The sequence below is a fragment of the Protobothrops mucrosquamatus genome, unplaced genomic scaffold (assembly GCF_001527695.2).
Source record: "Protobothrops mucrosquamatus isolate PMUCROS unplaced genomic scaffold, P.Mucros_1.0 scaffold148, whole genome shotgun sequence".
Lineage (NCBI taxonomy): Eukaryota > Metazoa > Chordata > Lepidosauria > Squamata > Viperidae > Protobothrops > Protobothrops mucrosquamatus.
The window spans coordinates 188,452-208,436 of NW_015386513.1; the positions used below are offsets into that span (position 1 = coordinate 188,452).

The 19,985-nt window shown below is 45.4% G+C and overlaps 1 protein-coding gene across 1 annotated transcript in view; it reads left to right on the top strand.

The window, feature by feature from the left end:
* Window positions 1–19,985, top strand: part of PKD1 (polycystin 1, transient receptor potential channel interacting) — a gene marked incomplete at its 5' end in the record, with an annotated part of 85,075 nt that overhangs the window by 49,464 nt on the left and 15,626 nt on the right. The window contains 9 exons of the mRNA XM_029283596.1: window positions 663–828; window positions 1,127–1,379; window positions 4,049–4,244; window positions 8,210–8,380; window positions 10,676–10,819; window positions 11,821–12,031; window positions 13,990–14,116; window positions 17,747–17,863; window positions 19,750–19,799. Of these exons, the coding sequence (XP_029139429.1) occupies window positions 663–828; window positions 1,127–1,379; window positions 4,049–4,244; window positions 8,210–8,380; window positions 10,676–10,819; window positions 11,821–12,031; window positions 13,990–14,116; window positions 17,747–17,863; window positions 19,750–19,799 (1,435 nt within the window). The remainder of the gene's footprint in view (window positions 1–662; window positions 829–1,126; window positions 1,380–4,048; window positions 4,245–8,209; window positions 8,381–10,675; window positions 10,820–11,820; window positions 12,032–13,989; window positions 14,117–17,746; window positions 17,864–19,749; window positions 19,800–19,985) is intronic.

Sequence of the window (19,985 nt, forward strand, 5' to 3'; positions counted from 1 at the left end):
GGAAGGAAGGAGGAAAGGAAAGAAGGAAAGGGAGGGAGGGAGGGAGGAAGGAGGAAAGGAAAGAAGGAAAGGGAGGGAGGGAGGAGGAAAGGAAGGAAGGAAAGGGAGGGGGGAGGGAGGAGGAAAGAAAGGAAGGGAAGGAAGAAGGAGGAAAGGAAAGAAGGAAAGGGAGGGAGGGAGAGAGGCCAGACAGCCCTTTTTAAGAGTTCCAAAATGTCTCCTCCTCCTCCAAGGAGAGCTTCTCCCAGACAGCAGGCCCTGCTCGAGCTGCTCCCTGCTCCTCAGGCCTTCCTGGCCTCAAAAAAGCCCTGCATGGATAGACTGGGGAGCCCCTGGCTAGGAAACCCCCAGCCCATTTGAGATCGGGGGGCAGAGGGAGAATCCCACCCGCAAGACCAGCAGTTGTAGCCTTATGTGGGCTGGGTGTGGGGGAGCCCTATTTAACCAGGGAAAGAGGCCACACGCTGCTGCTCACAGGATAGCTGAAACGGAGTTCACGCTCTGAGGGAGGCCCTTAGAGGCTCCGGCCTGAATTGGAGAGTCGCTTGTTCCTCAGGATAGAAGAGACTGAAGGTGTGTTGTTAGTGCCGGGGGCCGGCATGGAAGCCCCTCTCTTAGCTGGGACCCACCCGTGTCTCCTCTCTGCCCCTCCCCATGGCCAGATCGTTACGTCTCCCGGGAAAAGGAACCGTTCCTTGCCGTCTGTCTCTTCCAACCGCCTGGATCCCCAAAGCGCAACTGCACGGCCTCCAAGGAGATCTCTCTGGAGGACATGAAGGAGGGGCCACAGGGAGACCCACGGCGCTACACCATCTTTGTTCCCCCAGGGTGAGTGGGACCTCTGGGGCCAAAGGGGGGGGGAAATCTGGTTCCCAGGGAGGAAATGAGGTAGGGGGCACCTTTAGTGGTGCACTTTTCTAGTGCTGGGAGGTCATCGATGGCCAACGCGGGGGATGCCTGGAAGCAAAAGACTGGTGGACAAGGAAGCTTTCTGCCCACCACAGCCCGCCTGCTGGAGAAGTGGGCGCAAGTGAGCCCCACGGCCACCAGCAGGACCGGCTGGCCAAGCAAGACGTTGGCCTCCTGCCTCCCCCCCTCCCAGTCACATTTTCCCTCCCTGGTTTAGGACTGCAGACACAGTGAAGGAACATCACTTGAACATCACCAACCATTTCGTGTGGTCCCCTGTGGAGGTGACTCTGGGTCTGTACAGCTCCCTGTGCCAGTATTTCAACGAGGAAGAGGCCCGTTGGAAGACGGAGGGCATGGCTCCCTTGGAGGGGGCCACCCCGCAGAAGGCCATGTGCTTAACCCAGCACCTGACTGCTTTTGGGGCGAGCCTCTTCGTCCCCTCGCACTCGGTGCAGTTCATCAAGCCGGTGAGTTCAGCCGTGGAGCTTTGATGGATGCTGTTGGTGTTACGCGCCGCTTCTGTTTTTAATTTGTTGTACCTTGGCGGTGGCTGTTGTTATTTTTGGGTGAAAGAAGCTCCCTTCTCCTCTTGCCGGTGGAATGGGGGACACAGCCACAAATGGGAAGGTGAAATTTCTCCATCTGGTCATGTCAGCAGAAACAGCTTAGGGGCCAGGCCTATAAGTACGGTGGCCATCTGTCTTGATTGCAAAAGACAGCCCTTTATTTCAGAAAGCTGCCTTTTAAATTTCTTTATTTTTATTTGTCCTGCATTTCGATCACTTAACTTTTAACCACAGAAATAGTGCTACTTAATGCACGTTTTTTTGCATTCGTGCGAAAAAGATGGAAATTGAATTGTTTTTAAAATAAATTTACATATATTGTTTGATTTTAGATATTTCTATCAGAATATGCTTCTTGTAGAAGGTTTTTTTTGTTTTGCTCGTGAATTTTCCTTTCTAAAACAAATTATAAACATTTTTAAATTTATTTTTTTTTATCCTTATGAACTTCTTTCACATTTGCCCCTTTGTTAGGTTGGTCCTTTATTTCCTCCCCAGAAAATATGGTCACTGGGTGCTATAAGATAATTAAATATTAACCCAAAAGCAGCACCATTGGGGAGCAGCAGCATCTTCCCTTATTCGCAAAGCTTTGCATGAAGACCTGGACTTTCACAGCTCTTGGGATGCCTGGCAAGGCCAGGGAGAGGCCATCATGGCTTGCGGATGGCATTCCTTTGGAGGTGGGACCCTCAACCACTGCTTTGTGGCCTTTGGCCCACTGAAGGGGGTCTTTCCTCCTTTCATTGATGTCCTTAAGCAGCTTCGGTGGCTGGCCCGGTGGGCAAGGAAGGTCTTTCATTGCTATTTGGAAGAGCTTTTTTTGTGCAAACTGCTGCGCCCTCCCCATGCCTTGACTTTCTGTTTCTTTCAAGAGTTGCTTCTTTCAAGGCCTGCTTCTCCCCGATTGTGGGGATGTTTGGAACCCCACAAATCTCAGCTGTCGAGGAGCAAGGAGTGTGCAAATGCCCGTCCTGTCCAAGCTCCCTTCTATAACATTTCAGCCCAAACTCCTCCAGATCCTCTGAATGGATTACTTTTGTGCACCGTCAGGCTCCAAAGAAATTGTCTCTTCTTTTATTTTAGCTTTGTGGCTTTTCTTTGGAGCCTGCCATTTTGTTGGGAGGGGGGAGCTTTTGGGAATGCTTTGCACTGTCTGCTTCGTTGCCCTTCCCCCCCCCAGGGGGGTGGAATGTCCCACCCTTATCTGAGAGGCGGTTTGTGCTTGGAGCCAGAAGAAATCGAAAATGAGAAAGACCTTGAGGAGCCCCCCCCCGAAAAGACCGGTTATCAAAACACGATGCCACCAGTGGATTGGCTGGGATTCAAATGAACACTGGGACTCTGGGGGGGAGGAGTATTGAATGCTACTTTTAACATATCGCTTTGCTGGTTTTTCTCTCAGATCTCGCCTTGATTCCCTGCTGTCGCTAGCCCCTAATAAAAGTTCCTTTTGAGACAATGCCTGTTTCAAGAGTTCTGCTTTCTTGGGGGGCTTGGCTGAGGTAGATCCTTACAAGCACTCGAAGACGTTACAAGGGTCCTCTGCATCCCCCACTCCCTTTACCGTCCCTCCTCCTCCCTGTTGCCAGAGTAGTCCTTGCCTTACGACCACAATTGAGCCCAAACTTTCTGTTGCGAAGTGAAACAGGTGAATTTTGCCCCATTTAATGACCTTTCTTGCCACAGTTGTTAACTGAATCACTGCAGTTGATAAGTTAGTAACATAGTTGTACTAGAATCTGGCTTCCCCATTGACTTTGCTTGTTAGAAGGTTGCAAAATGTGGTCACGTGACCCTTGGACGCTGCAACAGTCATAAATATGAGTTGCCAAGCGTCAGAATTTTGATCACATGACCATTGGGATGCAACAGTCGTAAGTGTGAAAAATGATCATATATCACTTTTTTCACTGCCATTGTAACTTTGAATGGTCACTAAATGAACTGTTGTAAGTCGAGGATTATCTGTATTCCTCACCCCACATTCTGCAACCTCTTTTCTAGGCTGAATATGCCCTTCCTTTGGAGGGCTCTCTATACTTCCAGCCGTAATGCATTGCTCTCTAAGGCGAAGGTTTAATCTTCCCCCCCCTCCCCCCCGTTTCCTGAGCTGGAGCAAAGCCCATTTCTAGGTCTTCTCTTTTGGACCCTTCCATTCCTAGCCAGATGGCACAGAAGCAGCCAGAATGATTCTTTCACCCTTTGAATATTTTGATGATGTCCAATAAATTTATTGTTAATTTCCCCCCCCCCAATAGATAATATGAATATTGGGCACATACACAGATACACAAAAGCCCAGTGTCCAGATTATCAATATGGAGGAAATTAACAATACATTATTGGACATCCTGAAAATATTCAAAGTATACAATAGTACATTGTACAATTAAATTGTTCCTTTTTTAAAAAAATGGTGGTAATATACGTAGGTTCCTGGGTAGATGTCCTCAGATCTGTTACTGCCAAAATTCATCTGAAATGTGGATTAAGCGCTGACTGAAAGTCGAACTGGTAAGTAGCAGGAAGTCACCGTTCTCTGAAGTGCGCGCTTACCTTTCTTTCAGCCTCCAGGCCCCGGGCTCAACTACATCGTTCTGCTGACTTGTGCTGTCTGTCTGGTGACCTACTCCATGGCAGCTGTGATTGTGCACAAATTGGATCTGATCGACATCGGCCGTGTGGGGTCGATCCCCTTCTGTGGGAAGAATGGGCTGTACCAGTATGAAATCTTGGTGAAGACAGGCTGGGGCAAAGGGTCAGGTTAGTATCTGTGACCCTCTGATCAACCGCTGGGTTAAGCCTTGAGAAACGCAGATCAGCCCTCCTTGCAAATGAGGCCGGATTCCTTCCCATATCACGGGAGGGAGGGTTACCCTGGAGCCCCCTTCTCTGCCCAGCCCTTGGGGGCAGGGTTGTCTTTTTCTTAAAACCATAAAGTGGTTTGCCAATTTATATTTATTAATAATATGTACAAACTCAAGCAAAAAAATGACAAAATCACTGGAGAGGCTGAGCATACAGAGTGGGGCAGCTGTGGGGGGAAGATGTCAAGACCGTGTGTCTGCATGATTGAAGCCCTGCCTCTTTTTTACCTGGCTAACCCCAAAGAGAATGTTAAAATGCCACTCCCCAATGGAGCCCAGTTGGCACATCCCTCCCAAAGGCTTTTGACATTTATTTTGTGTTTTTGCAATACCACCACTCTCAACCAGATGCCCCAGTCCAATCAGAGACTGATAAGGACTTAGGAGATGCTTTTGTAAACAGCCACCTACTACAGTAAGTTATTGGTACTTCCTTGCTGACTATGAAGGCAGATTCCCCCTGAATGAATTGGGGGATAAATTAGTAATAATACTGCCACCCAATTCTCAGAAACTCTGGATGGTTTCAAAACTGGTGTCAAAACTGGAAATAGTTTAGTTGTTAAATTTTTTACTCTATCCATCTTAATAAATTTTGTTGAAGAAGAACTTTGAGACTTATGTGTGAAAGAATTACTTTTACTTGCGGCAACTGCCGAAGAGCTTGAGGCAAGTCCTGCTTGACATTGATGGCCTCCAGATTTTCTGGCATATAATGGCCAACCCTCAACTTTGGCCTGGACGGTCTGGAGAAAGCTATAGCTTCAGTCTGACCTATCTGAAGGCAGTGGACTGGAAAAGTCCCTCCTCTCTCTAGCTCTACATCCTGGAGTCCAGTAAGCAAGGGCAGAATGGAGAACATCTGGCAGCTGTTAAAGAACACAGGCATCCTCGGTGGGAAAAACTCCAGAACAAATATCCCTCCCGTTAGAACATTGGCAAGATAATGAATATTGGATCCGGCGCTCCTGTTTGGAGAGGCAACAGTCCCAGGCTCACACAAATGAGGCAGCTGCTGCTCCAATGTGCCTGCAATGTGATCCTGTAAGGGAACTGCCCCATAGAAAAGTAGATTCCTTTTATTTGCCAAAGTAAACAAAAAACAAAAAACTCTGAATTGTCTGGCAAATAATTTTTGCTCAGGAGCAAGTTCCTGGGGAGCAATCCTTACACCTCCTCTTTTCTTAAATTAGCCCAAGTGTCACCAACAGGCTTTGAGACGAGACCCTCCGTCCCAAGATTTAACAGAATAACAAAACAACAAAGTTGGAAGGGACCTTAAAGGTCTTCTAGTCCAACCCCGTGCTCAAGCAGGAGACCCTATCATTTCAGACAAGTGATTGCCCAGTCTCTTCTTAAAAGCTTCCAGTGATGGAGCACCCACAACTTCTGAAGTCAAGCCATTCCACTGGTTGGTTGTCCTCCCTGCCAGGAAGCTTCTCCTTAATTCCTGGTTGCTTCTCTCCTTGATTAGATTCCATCCATTGTTTCTTGACCTGCCTTCTGGCGCTTTGGAGAGAATAGATTTTCCTCCTCTTCTTTGTGGCAGCCCCTCAAATATTGGAACACTGTTATCACGTCACCACTAGTCCTTCTTTTCATTAGACCAGCCGTGCCCAGTTCCTGCAACCGTTCTTCGTATGTTTTAGCCTCCAAGCTCCTAATTATCTTTGTTGCTCTTCTCTGCAGTCTTTCCAGGGTCTCAGCAACTTTTTTATAATATAATATATAATATAATATATATATTATATAATATAATACTGGATGCAGTATTCCAAGTGTGGTATTATCAAGCAGTACTAACACTACACATGATCTTGATTCTGTCCCTCTTTTAATGCAGCCTAGAATTTGCTTCACGCCAGCTTGGGGAAGCATGCCTGGCAAAATCGAAAGCTTATTCATAGTTTTGTAACGTTCTGAAATGATTGTCCCATAGCTGTGGAATGGCTTGTTTTTCTCCTAAATAAACTATGCAGCTGCCAACAGCTGTTGTGATGGGAAATGAGACTTTCTATTGACTTTAGATTTAAGTTGGCAGAAGAAAAACATTAAAAGGTCTGCCGTCTTACATCTGTCAACAACATTTGGGGCTGATGTAAGCTCTTATTTTTGTCTTTTTTTTTTAAAAAAAAGAACTAAACCCTTGCCCGATAGCCTTGTGATATCCAAGGAGAAAACCTCTCATGAGCAAATGGTTGTCCTTGTTCACTGAAGTGCTTTGATGGGTTTCTCTGTAATCCTTAATTACAAAACTAGGCTGTGCGGATTTTGGAAGTTATGGGGAGTCTCGCGGGTGTTTGTATGTAGGTCTTTGGTTATTCGGGTTTTCTCCCGTGTAAAATTGGAAGTGTCTTGGCGACGTTTCGACGAAGTCGAATATATATAATGCAGTTTAAATGTATGGGCACATACATACATTACATCTGCTTCATATAATTTATATTCTTCTCCTAGTGAGGGGATAATTGGAATTGCACCAGCATCTGTTCCACCCTAAAGATGCTGTGCAAATTTACTATCATCCAGGCCACCTCCTGAGATTTTATAAAGCAATCTGTCTGGCCTGTCCCAGCCTGGGCGTTTAGGAAAGAAAGACCCTCGACTCCATTGTGGCGAAACATATACGTTTTACTAAAATCAAGTAATTAACGCATAAGCAGAGCCAGGTCTGAATATTCCCGCGTAAACCCAGTGCTTTTCCCTTCTCCCAGGCCCTCCTCCCTTGGTCACGTTGTTAATGTCCAATGATATTCAAACTAGGTGTTTTGGTAACTGCCCTAAAGTTTGGCGCCTCTTTAGTGGGTGTTTGCATTCCGTTCCCATGCCGGTGTCCTTGGATCTTTCAACTGTTGGCACCTCTGGCTGGCACCTCTGGCTCCTCTCATCTCCCCTCCCTATATTCCCCTCCTCCCCCCTTTTCGTGGCAGAATGCCCTCAAAGTGAAGTAAGGTTGAAGCGGTGTGATGGAAGATCTGACACAATCCTTGACTGCCCTCTCTTCCATTCAGCACTTACTTTCCACTCGGATGAGCAATGAAATGTCTCAGATTAACACATTTTGGTCCCGTAGCTATAATTCAACCTTTAGACACCTTTGGCTTGGATGATTGAGTCTTCACTGACATATGGCAAGCCATTTTGGGGAGAAATCCCTGAAATTGGTTTGGCAAAAGTTGGTACATTCCAACGATTCTCTGCCTAAGTAGTTTTACTCTGACTGATGAAGTTGCCTGGATGAGCAAGATTAACAAAGTTTGGTCCAGTTGCCATGATTCAACCTTTAGACATTACACTGGAATGCTTTGTTGGGATTTAGAAGTGAAAGCTGAGATTCCCATTCTGCTAAATTCTTTGAGACCACCAAGTGACAGAAGTATTGGGCTGGCTGCTCAGCTTTCAACAACTCCAGGGCTGCAGTTTTCACACCTGTTGGGTATTTGAGGGTTTTGTTTGCTTGTGTGTGTGTGTATGTATACATAAATGAATGATATTGACATGAGAAGTATATGAAATAGTTAAGATTTATTTATTATTTCCATCATTTTCTCCATCTGCTTGAAGAACTTTGAACTGAAGTGGTAAAAATCAGGATGATTGCAATATTTTCCATGGTGATGGTTTTGTGATTAGGAGAGCAGAGCCCCAGCTGTGTTCCAGCTGCCAGGCTTCAAATCCTGATTCAAATGGCAGATCAGGGACCCCGCTGTGCTCTGCTAAAGCTCTTCAGGAGATGCTTAGAGAATCGCAATTTAAGCCTGCCTTCCTTCCTTCCTTCCTTCCTTCCTTCCTTCCTTCCTTCCTTCCTTCCTTCCTTCCTTCCTTCCTTCCTTCCTTCCTTCCTTCCTTCCTTCCTTCCAGGGACCACAGCCCATGTGGGGATCACTTTGTATGGGACGGATAGCAAATCTGGGCACAGACATCTGGATGATGAGAATGCCTTTCGCCGCAACAGTCTCGACATCTTCCAGATTGCCACAGAGCGGAACCTGGGCAGGGTGTGGAAGATCCGGATCTGGCATGACAATAAAGGTGAGTAAATGCAACGGGGTGTTGAGGTTAGCTGGGCAGCAACATTACAGAACTTATGATCCACCATGAAATCAAGGGCAAGGAATCTCTGCTTTTCATCGGCCTTTTGAATTTATTATGATGAATGTTTGTCTCCAAGGTGGTGTAGCTTCTCATCTGTCAATATACATGTATTCCTCTGCTTTGCAGACCGCCTTTAATCTTGTCTGCCTCTCCTCCATGTCCCCACATACTCTGCCAAGCCCCTAGAGCAGGGGTAGGCAACCTTGGCTCTTTTATGACTTGTGGACTTCAACTCCCAGAATTCCTGAGCCAGCTAAGCTGACTCAGGAATTCTGGGAGTTGAAGTCCACGAGTCATAAAAGAGCCAAGGGTTGCCTACCCCTGCCCTAGACCAAGTTAACTAAGACAGTGGCTGTGTTTGGGTGTCGCATGATGCTCAAACAAGTCAGCTTATCATATTGACCTGCTTCACACAACTTGCTGAGAAATAGCTGGACTCCCATAGCATGCTGACATTTAGCCCCCTTTTTGCTAAGACTACTGTGCAAATCCAGCATTGGAGTGACTTTTTCCCCTTTGGCTTTTTCCATAAGTTGAAATTCAAAATTTATGTATTATTTATTTATTTATTGTTAAATTTATATGCTGCCTATCTCACTGTTCAAGTGACCCTTACAACAGGAATCCCCAACCCCTTCCCCCCCCAGGCAATGGCCCACTACTGGGCCGCAGCCTGCTCGGAACTGGGCCGTGCAAGAGGCAGGTGAGTTCCTTTTGCTCAAGGAAGCAGGCACGGGTGCCTGATGCTTGTGCAAATAGAGCTGCACGAGCATGCTCACCCACTGCTTGCACAGAACCATCTATCATGATTCCGACATATGAAACCCTTCAAAAGAACTTTGAGGCATTGTTTACCTTAAAGAATCTTTTATTCGGGAAACAAAGTTATCGGCATTACATAGCTGAACTCAAAAACTAAATGCCCCTCCCCTGGATACAAAGTAATAAATTACAATTCCCACCTCCAATAAACAGTCATAAATCACATTCTCCAATTAGCTTGAAGCATGGGCTTCCTTCCCAGCTCTCCAGCCCTGCCAAACGCTATCAGCTCTGGGCCCAATGTCCTTGGATTCCCACGGCTGAGTTATTATTGTTATGACTAGCTGGACTCTCATCCCTATCCCCCCTCCCAGCATCAACTAATTCTAAAGCAAAGAGAAAATGGCTGCATTTTCATCTGTTGTCAAAGCAAGAACATCCGATGTTAGCAGTGTTGACACCATCATCTCTCCTCGCCCCCCCCCCCCCGCCACTGCCGGTATGCAAAGCCGGAAAGGTTGGGGACCGCTGCCTTAGAGCAGGGCTTTTCAACCAGTGGTATGGGTACCACCTGTGGTACATTGGCACCTGGCAGGTGGTACGCAACCATCCTAGAAAAGTGGTAGCGGGGGAGGGGAATGAGCTGAACCGATGGCAGCACTGCACAAGCCTGAGTGATCGGCACTTCTTTGGGGCTGTCAGGGCTCAGTGGAAGCGCTAGGATCAGCGCCAGGCTCCAGCTGAGCCCAGAAGAAGCGCCAGGATCAGCTGGAATGTTGCAGCATCTCCAGGGTCTTGTGATTTACATTCAGATGCTTGGCAACTGATTCATATTTATGACGGTCACAGTGTCCCGGGGTCACGTGAAGTGACCAAAACCTGCTGCAACCACCCAGCAAATGAGGGGAATAAAAACCAAACACCCCCCACCCCACCCCTGCTGTCAATCCTCAACAGAAATGTTCACAACAATGGAAACCTCAGACAGGAGGAAGAGCGCGGCCGGGTGGGCAGGCAGGTGTCTTGCTCGGCTGTGGCTTGGGGGGCACTTTTTTCAGTGCCATTGTAACTTCGAACAGTCACTAAGCGAACTGTTGTAAGTCGAGGACTACCTGTACTTTATCACTTTTTTCCTTTTTTGGGGGGGAGGTCAGTCATCAAGTTTTTGACACCTTGCTAGGTGACTGGTGGTACTTGGATGTTGCCATATCCTAAAAGTGGCACAATGGGTGAAAGGGTTGAAAAGCCCTGCCTTAGAGAACAAGTGAATAGTTCTGGCTTAGCCTAGCTTGACTTGTTAATGCTGCCTGAGGGATAAAGGGAGAATTCCCAGCTTGCAAAGCTGCTCGAGGGGTGGGGGGAGGAGGAGAGGAGGCAGATGTAGTGGCCATTTTCCAAGCATGGTGATAGGAAGAGGACTCAGAAAATGGTCTGGCTAAACCGTCTCTCCTTCTGCCTTCTGCTTTTCAGGACTCAGCCCAGCTTGGTTTCTGCAGCATGTCATTGTCAGGGACTTGCAGATCTACAAGAGCTACCACTTCCTAGTGAATGACTGGCTGTCTGTGGACAGTGTGGAGAATGACGGCCTGGTGGAGAAGGAAGTTTTTGCTGCCAGTGAGTTGGAGAGGAGCCCAGGACCCCCCTTGGAGCCTCTGCTGTGTCACTGCTTGCCCCAGTTGGGGAGCTCCACAGATATGGATGATAGATAGATAGATAGATAGATAGATAGATAGATAGATAGATAGATAGATAGATAGATAGATAGATAGATAGATAGATAGATAGATATAGATATAGATATAGATATGGATGATAGATAGATAGATAGATAGATAGATAGATAGATAGATAGATAGATAGATAGATATAGATATAGATATAGATATAGATATAGATATAGATATAGATATAGATATGGATGATAGATAGATAGATAGATAGATAGATAGATAGATAGATAGATAGATAGATAGATAGATAGATAGATAGATAGATATAGATATGGATGATAGATAGATATGGATGATAGATAGATAGATAGATAGATAGATAGATAGATAGATAGATAGATAGATAGATAGATAGATAGATAGATAGATAGATAGGAGAGAGAGAGAGAGAGAGAGAGAGAGAGAGAGAGAGAGAGAGAGAGAGAGAGAGAGAGAGAGGTATAGATGGATGGATGGAGAGATGGATGGATGAATAGATAGATGATAGATAGATCAGAGAGAGACAGACAGACAGACACAGATAAAAACTGGCTCAGTGGAGGAGGAAGGAGGATCCAGAGGGATCCAGCCTGCGGGAGCTAATAGCCATGCTTGGCTTGAGTCTTCACAGCAAGGGCAAAATGGCTGCCCCAGATCAGAAGCCACTTTTGAGGGAAGGGAAACACAAAAGGCCTGAACGTGAGAGAGCAACACTCTTTAGCAAGAGGTCCTTGAAGCCCGAAAGGAGCACCACTGATCCTCTCAGAGAGATTCCCACTCTCTCACTTGCTGGCTCAGGAATTCTGGGAGTTGAAGTCCACAAGTCATAAAGGGGCCGCCATTTCCCCACCTCTGCTCAACAGATTTCCCTGCAGATTTCACCCGTTTCTCTCTCTCTCTCTGCAGGTGAGGCAGACCTGAGGAGCTTCTTGCGGATCTTCCTTGGCGAGCTGCAGCGGGGATTCTTTGAGAGGCACGTCTGGCTCTCCCTGTGGGACCGGCCCCCTCGCAGCCGCTTCACCCGGGTCCAGAGGGCATCATGCTGCTGCCTCCTCATCTTCCTCTTCCTCTGTGCCAATGCCGTGTGGTACGGGGTTGTGGCAGATGCCAACTTCAGGTGAGCCACCAGCATCGGACGTGCTCAAAGTGCCGGGGCCTTCTCTGCCCACCTGCACTGAAAGAAGAATCTTCCAGGGTCTCTGCACAAGGCTGGATGAAAGAGGAAAGAATAAAGGTCCAGAAACGCCGGCCTCAAATTGTTCTTCCTCTTCGGAATTCAATTTAGCCCTCCGGTTCCTAAAGGGGTGACTTTCCCATGCTCCCCTCATGGCCTCAGGAGACTGTGGCCTTCACTGACAGCAGTGAAGGCCACAGTGAACCTCCGTGAACCTCCCTCTGGGTCTTTTTGTGCCCCAGACACAGGAGGGCCTCCCCTAAGTTAGCAGCAATTACTCGCCTGCAGGGACCCCCCACCCCTTCAGTCCAACGGAGAGAGATACTGGAGCCCAGCTTGAGTAGTGCTGCCTTGCGTGGAAGGAAGATACAAGAAAGGCCCAAAGGTGCTTTTTCAAAAGGCAACTGGACTTGCCTTGTTTTTCCTTGAAGGCCTTTCGCTTCTCCTCCAGGAAGCTTCTTCAGTTCTTCAGACAGAACTAAAGAAGCTTCTTGAATAAGGAGCGAAACGTCTTCAAGGAAATACAAGGAAAGTCCAGCTGGGCTATCCGAGAGTCTCCATGGACATGAGAGAAGGACACTGGTTCTGGGAGGAAGAGCAGCAGGTGTCGGCCAAGGGGCTTCCTAGCCCAGAACCAGGCTCTGCACCATCTTCAAGCCTTTGAGTCCCATGCAGAGGGCTGTGCGCTCCAGACAGAGCAAGATTTACACCCATTTATTTTTAATGGATAAATCTTAATTTAAATTAAATCTTAATTTAAACTCTGCCATGTTTAATAATTCCCCCTCTTTGTTATATTAGACGTTCCAGCTTGCAGGACTGGCCTAGGGGAAAATTTTTAGAGGGGGTTTTAAAATAATTTTAATTAGACCAATTATTAATATTTGCCTTTTAATTAAGTTTTAATCTGTAGTTTGATATTTTGTATTTTTATCTGGTTGTTAGCCGCCCTGAGTCCGCAAGGAGAAGGGCGGGATATAAATATAAATATAAATAAATAAATAAATAAAAACTGTTTGTGGCAAATTTTGGCTGCTCAACAAGATCCTGAAGGAAGCCGGAAGTCTCTCTGCAAGCCTTGGTGTCCTTTCCTTTTCTCTGGGCATAACGGAAAAAGAGAAGAAGGGCAGGGGAAGGCAGCTGGGGGCCTCCTTCCCTCCTACTCGGTTCACAGAATTGACCCATTGGGCCTCCCTTCTCTGCAAAAGGGCTTTCCTGCTGTCTTGATCCCCACGTGCTTAAATCTAGACTGGTGCAACCTCAGGGCGGGATACTAAGTGTAAAACTCCCTGGGATTTTGGTTTTGTTTCCTCCTACGTGAAAAATCTCTCTTCTTAAAATTTATTGTTTTAATATAAAAAAGGAAAGAAACTGCAGGGAGAAAGAAAGACAAAAACAAAACTGTAGTATGTAATTTCCTAGTATATACAGGAAATTAAGCAGCTTCATTTTTAAACGTGTCATTAACAGAGCTGCCTGGAACAGCATTGATGGATCGATCTTTCCATTTCGTCCATACAGAGTCAATTCTTTTCAGAAACCCAATCTGTTTCAGTGATCCAAGTTTGTAAATCGGCAATTACACTATCTTTCTAGCATTAAATAATAATATTGCTATATAAATTATTACTTTTCATACAGTTAATAAAGCCAAAATGCTGAGCCCGGCTCCCAACATCTGAGCCACCCGTTTTATTCTCCCCACATAGTGAAGTTGAAAGATTCCCGAAAGAGCAGCTGTGCTCAGGTGCCCCCAGAAGCAGAAAAAGTTCCTTTCTCCCTAACCATGTAGAACACTAAACAGCATTTACATGAAAGCACCTTCTGCATTTTCTGGAATCTTAATAACAGGCAGCCAAACAGCTTCCAATTGACTTTTTTTTTTTTTGGTCTGTTTATAGTCACGTGCCCGTCTCCACCCTGATCCCGGTTAATGGCGAGACAGTCTTGGTTGGCTTGGTCTCCAGTTTGGTGGTTTATCCTCTTTACCTGGTTCTCCTGTTCCTATTCCGGATGGCACGGAGCAAGGTAACAATGGAAGACGGTCCATTTAAAACACCTGCAATGTGGAGTTCAGAATAGCTCCAAAGAATTTGGTTTAAGGGTTCCACGGTGCCCCCACTCTTAAAGATGTCCCAAAAGTGCTTTCTCAAAAGTCAGCTGGATTTTTTTCCTTGAGGATGTTTCTCTTCTCAGCCAAGAAGCTTCTTCAGTTCTGACTGAATGGTGGAAAAATGGAAAGGTTTATATTCCTTTCTAAATCCTTCCATTCTCCACCATTCAGTCAGAACTGAAGAAGCTTCTTGGATGAGAAGCGAAGCATCTTCAAGGAAAAACAAAGAAATTCCAGTTGCCTTTTGAAAAAGCACCCTTGGGACAACCATGACCTGAATGACCGAGAATCTCCATAGACAACCCTTACAGATACTTAGTTTCAGACGTTGCTCAGAGTTCAGTCTCCTTGGAAGAAAGTTGTTGGAATTTGCTGTCTTGTAATACTTGTACTTTCTGTTGTTGACTACACTGACACTACAGGAATCTCCAAGGACTCAACAGTTAAATTTTTATAGCAATTTTCCAGATTTTAAAATAGTGATGTTCCAATTGAAAAAGTATTTTTCCATTCTTTTGTAATGAGAAACTTGGCAGCTAAAAATAGCAATGGTTTTAATTTCCTATGTTGCATCAATTTTGATGCCTTGAAAAATAAGGGCAATAAACCAACAGCAGCAGCCACAGCATTCGTTATGAAAGATCTCAAGGTGATTTTTCCAACATTCTTCAAATATTTTTAACCTAAAGAAATACCTAACTGGGCACTGACATTGAAAATGATAATCTATGCCAGGTGGGTAATAAATCTTGTGTACACACTAACTACACGCGCGCGCGCGCGCGCACGCACACACACACACACACACACACATTGACATGAATTTCAAGAACTAGAATCAGGCTGCAGCATAAAATTGACGGAAGTGAAGGGGGTCTGTTTACACACACACACACACACACACACACAAAGTGAGAATCCCATCTAGGAATCATGTTAGCCTTCCAGGGATTTGAAGGACTTCAATCAATCAGAATAGAGCTGGAAGGGACCTTGGAGGTCTTCCAGTCCAGCCCCCTGCTCAAGCAGGAGAGTCTGTATCATCTCAGACAAGTGACTATCCAGTTTCTTCTTAAAAATCTCCAGTGATGGAACGTCCACGATTTCTGAAGGCCAGCTGTTCCACTGCTTAATTGTCCTCACTGTCAGGAAGTTTCTCCTTAATTCCAGGTTGCTTCTCTCTTTGGTCAGTTTCCAACCATTGTTTCTTGTCCTGCCCTCTGGTGCTTTGGAGAATAATTTGACCCCCTCTTCTTTGTGACAGCTCCTCAAATATTGGAAGACTACTATTATGTCCTCCCTAGTCCTCCTTTTTTCTAGACTGGCCATTCCCAAATCCTGCAGCCATTCTTAATACGTTTTAGTTTCCAGGCCTTTAATCATCTTAGTTGCTCTTCTTTGTACTTTTTCCAAAGTGTCAACATCTTTTTTGTAATGATGTGACCAAAGCTGAATGCACTATTCCAGATGTGGCCTTGCTAAGGCTTTATAAAATGGTGCTAACACTTTGATTCTATGCCTCTGTTTATATAATCAAGGATTGTATTAGCTTTTTTGGCTGCTGCTCCACATTGCTGGCTCATATTTAAGTGATCGTCCACTAGGACCCCAAGGTCCCTCTCACGGTTACTGTTTTTGAGCCAGGTTTTGCCTAATCTGTACTTGTACCTTTGGTTTTTCCTGCCTAGGGATAAAACCTTGCTTTTCTCCACATTAAATTTAATATTGTTGTTCAAGTCTGTCAAGTTCTTTTTGGATCCTGAGCTGGTCTTCTGGGGTGGGTACCTGCAGGGGACATTAGAAAAGACAAGATGTCAAAAATCAGCAGAGGGAGGGCTGGATATGAGCTTGCTAAGAGCCACTTCTCATTTGTGAGATGTGGGTCTGGAGTCTACAATCTGAATTGCAGGCTGCGCTAATAGAAATCTTTATAAACAAAATAACAACAACATAGGTATATAAGTTATAAGTCTACTGGCTCCATATAGAGAGACACTCTATCCCACATTTTGTTTAACAACTTCTGAAAGGACCTTTTTTTCTGGGAGTTTTATTTTCTGAAGACTGGAATGCTAACTAGCTTTGAATTCAAAGATGGAATTACCAGGGGGACTTGTAATATTATGTAACATTTCAAATACATGTTACAGGTCATAATTTATTCACTGTATGATAAATAGAAATATACAGAGATAACTATATCTCTGCTTGTTTTATAGAGAATTGGTGGTAGTGCTGCAAAGTGTTAAAAACAGAAAATGTCCAAGTTATTGCAGGATTCACATAAAAATTTATGGACATAGTAGTTAAATGAACATCACTCAGTGGATCACTAGGTATCACTTTCTAAAATTCCTAGGCTTCTGGGATTTAAGTGTGAAACTGATATAATTTCTTAGTGTTTTAATGCTAAGCCAAATATGTGTGAATTTAATCTTAAACGAATAGCCCTATTGGCCTTCTGTAAGGCCTCAAAGGTTTAGTTCTGTGCCCAGAGGTGTGATGGAGCCTGTTACCTGACTGTATGATGTTTTTGTAATTTTTTTTTGGTCAACTATGTGTTTTATGTTTCTATGTGGTTTTTCTATGTTTAATATTGTTACTTGCCAGGGTAATCTAACAAACAAGATTGTTAACGACAATCTCAAATAGATGAATAAGGAGAGAAAGCAAACTGAATGATCAATTTGAATCCACAAATGTGCCCTAAAGATTGAGAAGTGGGAGGGAGTCTCCCCCTCCCCCTATTTCTGTCAATCCTGGAAGTGGTTTCAGCCACCCTTCCCTTAGTTGGGGGCAGCCTCCAGGACTGGCCTTAACTCATCACACGCTACTGCTTGAGCAAGGGGCTGGACTAGAAGACCTCCAAGGTCCCTTCCAGCTCTACTCTACTCTACTCTACTCTACTCTACTCTACTCTACTCTACTCTACTCTACTCTACTCTACTCTACTCTACTCTACTCCACTCCACTCCACTCTACTCCACTCCACTCCACTCCACTCTATTCTACTCTACTCTACCCTACTCTACTCTATCTGAGCTCTGTGCTTGTTGGGTCTATCCGATGGGAAGAGCAGCTGAATTCCTGTTTGATGCCAACAGCCATCTTATTCACATCTCCGACTAGTTTGGCGGCAGCTTTGTGAATCATAAAAACATCAGTGATTAGTTTCCGGCTGGCTTTTCCCCACTCTTTCTTTTGAAACGGGTCTGAAGTGTCTTCTATGCAACTGAAAACAAGCTGATTGAGAGACATCTGGGGAGATTCTCAGCCATCCGGCTCACGGTTGTCCCAAAGGTGCTTTTTCAAAAGGCAACTGGACTGTCTCTGTTTTTACCTGAAGACGTTTCACTTCTCTTCCAAGAAGCTTCTTCAGTTCTAAGTCTAACCAGCGAAATGTCTTCAAGGAAAAAGGAAGTCCAGTTGCCTTTTGAAAAAGCACCTTTGGGACAAGTTGACTGAGAGGCAGATATAAATTTGCTTTCTGTTCCCCCAGCCCGGTGGTCCCAGCCCCCTCCCTCAAGCAGCCATCTCTCCTGCAGGTGAACATCAGCCAGTCTCTGGCCCATTCAGACCAGCAGTCCCTGGAGATTGACAACTACCTGGACTCATCGCTTCTGGAGAGCTCCTTCATCACTTTCCCTGGCCTTCGGACAGAGGTGAGGAGTATGAGGGCTTCCCCCTTTCTCTCCACGCCCACAGGCAGCCCCTTCCCGTTCCTGGGCCTCTTTTCTTCTGCCTCCTGCAGTGTTTCCTTGTGTTTGGCCAGGTCGCCATCTTCTCCGTGACCCTTTCGGAGATGCTTTTCCTGGAGGAGAGCAAAGAAGGAGCCAGGCATGATTTAGTTATTTAAGTAATTTTTATTAACGCCCCTCCCCCATCTGTAGTAAGGGACTCTGTAGTTATGAACCATCATAAAACAATTAAAAACAATTACAATGCAATGGAAAATTAATAAATATAGCAGTTGGAAAAAAACATAAAGCTATGAAACGGGGCCCTTCACATCCTCAGGGCCCCTGGGACGGGCGCAGAGTCAGGTCTTCAAGGCTTTATGGAAGCCCAACAGGGTTGGGGTCCTCCTCAACTCTGAGGGGAGAATGTTCCAGAGGGCAGGGGCTACGGCAGAGAAGACATGTCTCCTGTCCCCGTTCTTTGGCTGGAGGGACCCGTAATATGCCCAACCTGTCCAACCAAACTGGACTGCAGAAAACACCGGGAGAAAACGGTCTCTTGAGTAACCTGGTCCCAAGCCATGAAGGGAACACACGGGACACACAGGCAACCGATGTAGCTCACGTAATAGTGATGCTACTTGTGTCAAATATCCAACACCAATTACTACTTGTGCAGCTGCATTTTTGTATCAGTCGAGACTTCCAAATGCTTTCAAGATAAGATAAGAGAACCTTTATTGTCACTTTCTTCTGTGAACACAGTGGCACACATTAAAAAAATGAAATTCTGATGCCCGTTTTTGAAAGAAAATATAGATATATACCTATCTTGAGTTTGGTGCACCCTGTCGGCCCAAATATGGGAGAAAGGAACATGCAGACAGCCCAGGTTCAAATCTCAGAAAGGTATGTCTGGTTGAAAAGAACTAAAAAGTTCGAAATGGCTATTCCAGTTCTCCCTTAATTCTTTGTTAGCAATCCAAATTTTGAAAAACACATATAATGTCTCAGTTGCGACTGCTAAGCCTGTGGATGGCTCTAGTTTGAGCTGATACAGGCAAAAGATTCCTTTCTCCCATATTTGGGCCGACAGGGTGCACCAAACTCAAGATAATTCTTCTCCCCTGTCTCATAGCTGACAAAGTGAGAAAGAGCCTGTGATCTAGAGGTTAATACATCTGCCTAACATGCAGACAGCCCAGGTTCGAATCTCAGAAGGGTACGTCTGGTTGAAAAGAACTAAAAAGTTCAAAATGGCTATTCCAGTTCTCCCTTAATTCTTTGTTAGCAATCCAAATTTTGAAAAATATATACCTATGCACACAGTGGTGGGATTCAGCCAGTTTGCACCAGTTTGTTGCCCAAGCCCAGAATGGACTTCCGGAAGCGGCATCCACACAGAGAACCGGTTGTTCACGTATTTGAATCCCATCACTGCATGCACATACATGCACACACATACATATGCTATACACACACACAAACACGCATATATTAATCACAGTCCATTTTGAAAACAGCAGAAAAAAGAGTCTTGAGAGTTAATATGGTACAAAGCTATTACTGAATCTAGTTGTAACAAAGAAAACCGGTCATGGAGAGGATGTGTAGCGTCCCAGACAATACTGCGGACCCTGGTCAATCAGCGCTTGCATGCCGTGTCCTGGATAGAAGGTGAACTTCCAATCATCTTTTCTGCTGTCCTCACCACTCTCGGCACCACCTTCCTTTCCGAAACAGTAACAGCTCCAAACCAGACAGTCAACCAACACGACAAGATGCGTTCCATCGTCCCTCTGTAGAAAAGGCATCTCAAGGACAGCCAATGGGCTGAACACTTGTCCCTTTCCCTCTCTCTTCCTTTATAGGCTTTTTCAGAGGAAACCAAAACCGATCTGATGCTGGACGATTCAAAAAGGTACTGTAGGTCCTCGGCTTCTCTTTGCTGTGGTAGGCAACCTTGGCTCTTTTATGACTTGTGGACTCCAACTCCCAGAATTCCTGAGCCAGCCATGCTGGCTCAGGAATTCTGGGAGTTGAAGTCCAGGAGTCATAAAAGAGCCAAGGTTGCCTATCCCTGTCTTTAGGAACAGCTTAGCTTCTT